This window comes from Penaeus vannamei, chromosome 25 (assembly GCF_042767895.1).
Source record: "Penaeus vannamei isolate JL-2024 chromosome 25, ASM4276789v1, whole genome shotgun sequence".
In the NCBI taxonomy this organism is placed as follows: Eukaryota; Metazoa; Arthropoda; class Malacostraca; order Decapoda; family Penaeidae; genus Penaeus; species Penaeus vannamei.
The window spans coordinates 4,632,350-4,639,230 of NC_091573.1; the positions used below are offsets into that span (position 1 = coordinate 4,632,350).

A 6,881-nucleotide genomic window follows, 5' to 3' on the forward strand; every position below is an offset into this window, starting at 1 on the left:
CGCAAGTACTAACTAAAGAGCTAATGCACGCCCACCAGCATTAGGGTTGCCATAGATGTGTGATCAAGGAACATGGCTAATGAGCAGTGAAATAATCGACATAACCATACCTCACCCCTGTTCCTCGCCCAAACACTGCGTGGCCACAGGTCATCAAAAGAGGGCAAAGAAATACTCTTAGCTGCTCTCCGGATGCGATAAGGGTTAAGAAAATTGATCTTGAGGGGGAGGGGTTGTGCGAGGTAAATGATCATGGGTATTGATCTGATAATTATATTTAGCTTTCCATCGTGTCTGAAAACTTACGTAAATTTAGCTTTAATTGCTAATGCACACAATAATAATAATACAATGTACGATGAAAAGGATGACAAAAAAATCGCCATGTACTCAATATACCTTTATTATCATCTTCAAAATATACACTAGCACAAACAACTAGACATGCTTTAAATCATACTTGAATATATCGTCCATCCCCCGCGTCAACTAAAAACTAACATCTTCCTCATCGCTCATGGCGATGATTACCGAGATTGCCACGAACGTCGCCTCTCCCGGGTGGGGTCGGGCGACATCGATGTGAGTGCGAGAGGGTGTATTCCGGTATAACGAGTATGAAAAGTGCAAACCACTTCCCATGGCGAAACGGCGCTGCTATCTCGTCCCGGAGGTGTAACCCAAACAAAGAAAAAAGAATGCTATATTAACCAACTTTGTGAGTTTTTATGATGTTGATATTATACAAATATAAGGCATTTGGCGAAAATCCAATTCTCACTCCATTTATGCATGCAAAATTCACTCGCAAAAAAAAACATACATGATAACTTTTATCACAAATGCGCAATATAACAAAGGGAAGTCCTCACAAGAATAACAGAAATGACTTATCTTCGTGGGCGATTACTACCTTTGAGACCTCCACTCATCTTTTAACAAGTTATAGCAGTCGTTTTCTTATATTGCCAATGATTCTTGCACAATAACTATACAATTCAGCGAAAAGGATCATAAAACTCTTGTTAAAGGCAATGTCTTTATATTGGCTTTCAGCCTTCCACAAACGCACATCTTAACAGGCGACAATGCAATATAAGAAAATTTGAATCGAGTTTTTAATCGGCTTGAATTTAATCCGCAAATATAAATGTGGCAACTACGCTTTCTCGCATATTTGTACATGTCGATGTGTCACATTTTGCGAGATAATCCTCGTCCCGCCACACAACCGATACGACATTTCAAAACCTGCACCGTTCTCCTATATATACAAGCAAGCTTGCGAAAATTTGTAAAAGTGTGAATTATGCTTCATAAACTTGCTTGAGGGCATAAATTCAACCAAACTTTACTTCTCGATCTCCCGCAATCGTCTTTCTCACCTGCCCACAAATATGCGGTTAAAGATCGAACTAAAAGTAACCTCTCCGTCGGCCTACTGTAATTAACTTTATCGGGAAACGCTTCATCTTAGACACCATTTTTAAAAAGTAATGCATAATTACCTTTGATCAAAAAAATCCCTGTACAAAGAGAAACAACTATTTTTACACCGACATTGAATAAAACTTACTGCCTCGACCTCTTCAATATTCTCTGATAAACTTTAATATTCATACATGTCACATTGGAAACACTGATATGTCTAAACATCCTCGGCTAAGATATAATGGTTTTATAATTAATTCACTAATTGCCATAACAATGAAAACTGTTGAAAGGTTCCTTAGGAGCAATTTATCTTTTTAGAAAAATGTATAAAAAGAGGTTTTAAGCAATTGTAATACATTTTTTTACGTTTTAGCCATAGGCTCTGTATCTAAATGAAGACGTTTTAGGATAAATGATAAAACACGTTTGCCCTTCCTGTCATAGTTTTTATCATTTTACATGTATTACATACATTTGTGCATATATTTTTAAGTAATGCATACATTTTCATCAAGTTACTCACCTTCGCTAATTGTCGTGGCGACGAAACCGTTAAAGGCCCCTATAAACGTTTTTCACCATCAAAATAAAAAAGAGAAGAAATATGTAAAAGAAGAAGGTCAAGTAATCGTTCAAATACTATTTGCCGTTTTAGCATCAGGTTCTTTATCAAAGCAAAGGACTTTTATATGATATGAAACAGTTTGGGATAAAATAACTCTTTTGTCATAGAGCTTTCATAATTTTACGTCTATTGAACATAGATAAATTCGCCTAAAACCAGGATTATCAACCAAGGATAAATTTACTCAAAGGAGTAGAAAGTGTATGACAGCCTCAATACAATAGGTCTTAGCAGCTGGCATGCAATTTCCATTTCTTTTCTTAAACCAAGTCATCCCAGCAACTTCTCTATTTTCCATAATCAGCATATTACTTGCAAACAAAGGCACTTACTTTTTCTTTCTATGCGTCTGCATTAGACATTCCCACAGTTTTTACATGGCAGTAAAGGGGTATGCGGCGAGCAACATAGAGACAGGGAGGTAAATTATAGAGGAAAGGTTAAAATTACACACCTAAAAGAAAAAGAGAGTGGCAACCAAGCAATATCTGTTACTTTTCCATTAATGGCAAGTAGAAAACATTCGTTTGGGAAAAAAAAAACGCTTAATGTCATAATAAGGAAGAAAAACATCGCACACATAACTCAGAGGAAGAAAAAAAGACTTTACTCAAATCCAAGAACGACTGAAATATATATATATACATATGGGTGGAGCATATTTTTTGCAGGTCATGAAGAAATACAGGGCAAAACCATTAAAACGTTCTCGCATTGCTGTCGTCTTTAACAGAAGACATGTATATTATCAGTAAAATAAGTTTTGTGCAATTGAATACATTTGTCTTTTCTGTAATAATAATACAAAAAGTGAATTTGCTCATTAATACTACTAATGTCTTATTCCTTTAAAGATGTCCTCCTAAACAGTGATGATGCTTTGTCCAATATACAGATGATGGAAGACCTTACACAGACGGCGGAGAATACCGCGACTCGTCACGAGCTATTAGTCTCGCAAGCATACTAAACTGAAAAAACAAACGAAGTACTCGTCTCGACTCATTCGTGAAGAATTGCTTGATTTAATAGATATTTCGCCTTTAAATTGCACCCTTTTCAGTCATTTGAGCAAGGTAAAGCCCCATATTCTAGATAGGCAGAATGACACACCTCTTTGCTGGTCCTCGTAGCACATCCTTCTACACACCTGTTCGTTCGCTAGTTCACGCAGTCTGTTTCCCCTATCAAACATGCCATACCTTGTTGGTGGATCCTATCCTGGCCCCACCCCCTCGACTATACGAGATGGTCAAGAAAAAGTAGTGATTTTGATCATAAATATGGAAATTATAACATGACTTCACACGGCACTGAATATGTATCTCCCAAGACTTGATATGTATTTGGCGATGCGTGTAATCATACAGTATCAGCTTGGGGTGCCAATGAATAAAACGCAACGATTTTATAAAACCATAAGGCAGTAATATTTCTTGATAAGTATTTAAATACTAATAACCCATATGGTTGGTTGGAAGAAGGGCAACAAATTGTCAAAACATCTCAGAAACGGTAGTTGCCCCAACTAATTCAGCAATTCTTCCTCTTTCCTCGCAATTCAGCTATTCCTTTCCGCACACAGATACACGATGATAGGGAGATGACTTGCAGTTTTTTCTGAGATGGCACCTCCGACATCAGTTGCAGTGTCCTTTGTTGAAAGAGCATTTACATAGAGTTTATGGATATTAACCTCATCGAGTCATTCCGTAATCATAGTTTCTCAAAATTTAGCCGTAAAATATGTCATCATTCCTGTATGACAAGCCTTTTTACCTATAACGTCAATAGTTTCATAAAACCTTGTTGTATAACGAAGAAGTGCTTAACATTACTAAAAAAAAAGCTAACGTATTTTGCCTCCAGAAAGGATTTTCATTCAGCAGATAAACGGGTTTGTTATCACTCACCTCTGCGAAAGAGGTGGGTAATAGTGCAATTATTTATAACAAATAAGGTGCCTGAAAAAAAATTTTCATTCAGCAGATAAAAATGTTTGTTATCACCCACCTTCGACTTGTTTGTTCAGAGTATATTTCTCCCTGTAATACTAGCTGCGGCAAACAAGGCATATTACTATACGTTTTATTTCCGCACGCGTCGCACTCAGCGCCGGCGTTGCTGCGCGCGGGAAAGTACAAACGCCGCGACACCGACGGCTCGCGGCTGCGGCAGCCTGCGGCGGCTGCGGCGGCGAGCGCTTTGGCGGCGACTGCGGAAAGTAAAGACGCATGCGACGACCGCGGCGGAGAGCGGAGGCGGCAGCAGGTAACCGGGCGGGCGTCTCGGGGAGGAAGGGCGGGGGGCGCTCTAGTTGCTACAATACATGGTATTTCTCAAATTTTCGTGGGTAAAAACATGTAAATGTTTTAGAAATTTTAAAATTTTGATGAACTTTATGTAGGTTACCCTTCGATGTCAAAGATAATATTTTAACAAAATTTGTGATGGACTTTATGTAGATAACTCTTCGATGCCTAAAAGATTATGTTCAGTACATTTTGCATTGTAATCTTTAATAGATAAACCGTCTATGTCAGTCTCATTTACCCCAGGGAGTCAAATTTTACCTAATATACAGTTTGCGAGCCAGAGTCGACTCGAAGCGGAACGACCATATGGTTGACGTAGAAGCCGTAGGAGACAATAATAGAGTGTAAGTGATAATCTTAGATAACGAAGGACTGGCTTAATTAAAGATGTAAAACGGTCGGTTAACAGACTGAAATAGCAATGTCCACTGACGTCCTTGAGGATATGACCCTCGAGCAGCGTGTTTGACACCCCGGCTGTGTCATCGTATACCTCCACGTCGACTTACCTGTTCAGAGTGTGATTTTAACACTGTAATATTTATTAAAAGCAGGTTTGACCAAGATTCTTGAAGAATAGAGCCTACCTGCAAGGTAAACACGGGTACAAGTAGGTCTGGAATGGCAAGCAGGGTCATCTGAACATGATTTCTTGGGCGTCTTTTTCATGCCATTGGGTATTATGAAGAATCTTTATCAAGACTAAAGTAGTCAACAAGATTTATTTGTATATAAAGAAGTGTTTTTCATTTCTACATAAGGAAGGTTGAAAAATATTTGAAAATGTAATGAGTAGGTTCTTAAAAGTTACTCCAGTCCATCCCCACTGCCCTTCACTCTGGACGCCACTTGCTGCCTCCGCTCCCTGCCATCGCCCTCACCGCGGTCGTCGCATGCGTCTTTACTTTCCGCAGTCGCCGCCGCCGCGCCGCCGCAGCCGCCGCAGCCGCCGCAGCCGCCGCGAGCCGTCGGTGTCGCGGGCGTTACAATACTTCAAAAAGCAACGCCGGCGCTTTGGTGCGTGCATGCAAATCTGGCGTATGTAAACCAATACCTTGGTAAAGCTGCAGCTAGTATTACAGGAGAAATATACTCTGAACAAACAAGTCGAAATTGGTGATAACAAACATTTTTATCTGTGGTGAAATTCACTCTCGGCGCATATTTGGTATAAATAATTCGCTTTCTTTACCTCTTTTCGCGAGGCGGTGACAACAAACGTTTATCTGCTGAATGAAAATCGCTGGGGGCCAAAATACGTTAAAACTTTTTTTTATTAATGTTATTCATTATTGTTATCAAGGTTTTATGAAACCTATTGATGTTATAAAGTGCTCACGGATTTTATCACTTACAGGAATGATGACATATTTTTACGTAATAAATTTTGAGAAACTATGATTGCGAAGATGACTGGATGAGTTAATATCCATAAGCCTCTATGTAAATGCTCTTTTCAACAAAGGACACTTCCGTAACCGATGTCGGAGGTGCCATCTCGAAAAAACCACAGTGTCTACATATATTATCTGTATGTGGAAAGGAAGATGAATTGCGAGGAAAGAAGGCTAAAAACGATTAGTTCAACGGCTAATTCATTTCAGAATATGGTTTTGACAATTTGTTGCCCTTCTTTCCAACCAACCACATATGGGTTATTAGTATTTTTAAATACTTATCAAAGAAATATTACTGCCTTATGGTTTTATAAAATCGTTGCGTTTTATTCACAAAGGATCTAACTCGAATACTCGTATGATTACGCATCGCCAAATACGTATCAAGTCTTGCAGAATACCTTGTGCCGTGTGAAGTCATGTTATACCTACATTTATGATCAAAATCACTACTTTTTCTTGACCAGCTCCAGCATAGTCTCGAGGGTGGGGCCAGGATAAGTCCACCAGCAAGGTATGGCATGTTTGATAGGGAAACAGACTGCGTGAACTAGCGGAACGAGCAGGTCAATAAGCAGAAGGATGTGCTGCGAGGACCAGCAAAGAGGTGTCTTATTCTGCCTATCTAGAACATGGGGCTTTACCTTTTTCAAGTAATGAAAAAGAGTGCAATTTGAGCGAAATACTGTGCTCCAAAGCCGTTCTTACGAATGGGTGGACAGTACTTCTGTTTGTTTTTTCGCCTGGTATGTGGTGAGACAATAGCTCGTGACGAGTCGCGTTGTTCTCGCAAATCTGTATGAATATTCATCATCTATATATTGGACAAACGCTGTCACTATTTGGGACATCTTTAAGAATAAGACATTACGTGTGTAATAAACAATTGACTTTTGTATTATTATTACGAGAAAAGAACAAATGTATTCAATTACTATACATTACTGATAATATACATTATCTTCTGTTAAAGACGAGCAACAATCGAACAATTTTAATGGTTTTTCTCTTTTCACCATTGCAAAAAATATACTCCACTTACATATATATATATCTTTCGATGAACTGGTTGGTAAAAGTCTTTTTTTTTCTTTCCTCTGAGTTGTGTAA

The 6,881-nt window shown here is 38.8% G+C and overlaps 1 protein-coding gene across 1 annotated transcript; it reads left to right on the plus strand.

The window, feature by feature from the left end:
• Positions 1 to 3,525: 3,525 nt before the first annotated feature.
• LOC138866357 (uncharacterized) lies at positions 3,526 to 6,325 on the plus strand. Its single transcript, XM_070138881.1, has 6 exons — positions 3,526 to 3,574; positions 4,173 to 4,330; positions 4,585 to 4,718; positions 4,835 to 4,892; positions 5,171 to 5,341; positions 6,239 to 6,325. The coding sequence occupies exons 1-6, from the start codon at positions 3,526 to 3,528 to the stop codon at positions 6,323 to 6,325; spliced, it is 657 nt and encodes a 218-aa protein (XP_069994982.1).
• Positions 6,326 to 6,881: the final 556 nt, after the last annotated feature.

Coding starts and splice junctions, on each gene's coding strand:
- LOC138866357 (XM_070138881.1), top strand. CDS start 3,526: ATGGTTGGTTGGAAGAAGGGCAACAAATTGTCAAAACATCTCAGAAAC. Junction 3,575..4,172: donor GTCAAAACATCTCAGAAACG/GTAGTTGCCCCA, acceptor CGTCGCACTCAG/CGCCGGCGTTGCTGCGCGCG. Junction 4,719..4,834: donor GTAGGAGACAATAATAGAGT/GTAAGTGATAAT, acceptor ACCCTCGAGCAG/CGTGTTTGACACCCCGGCTG.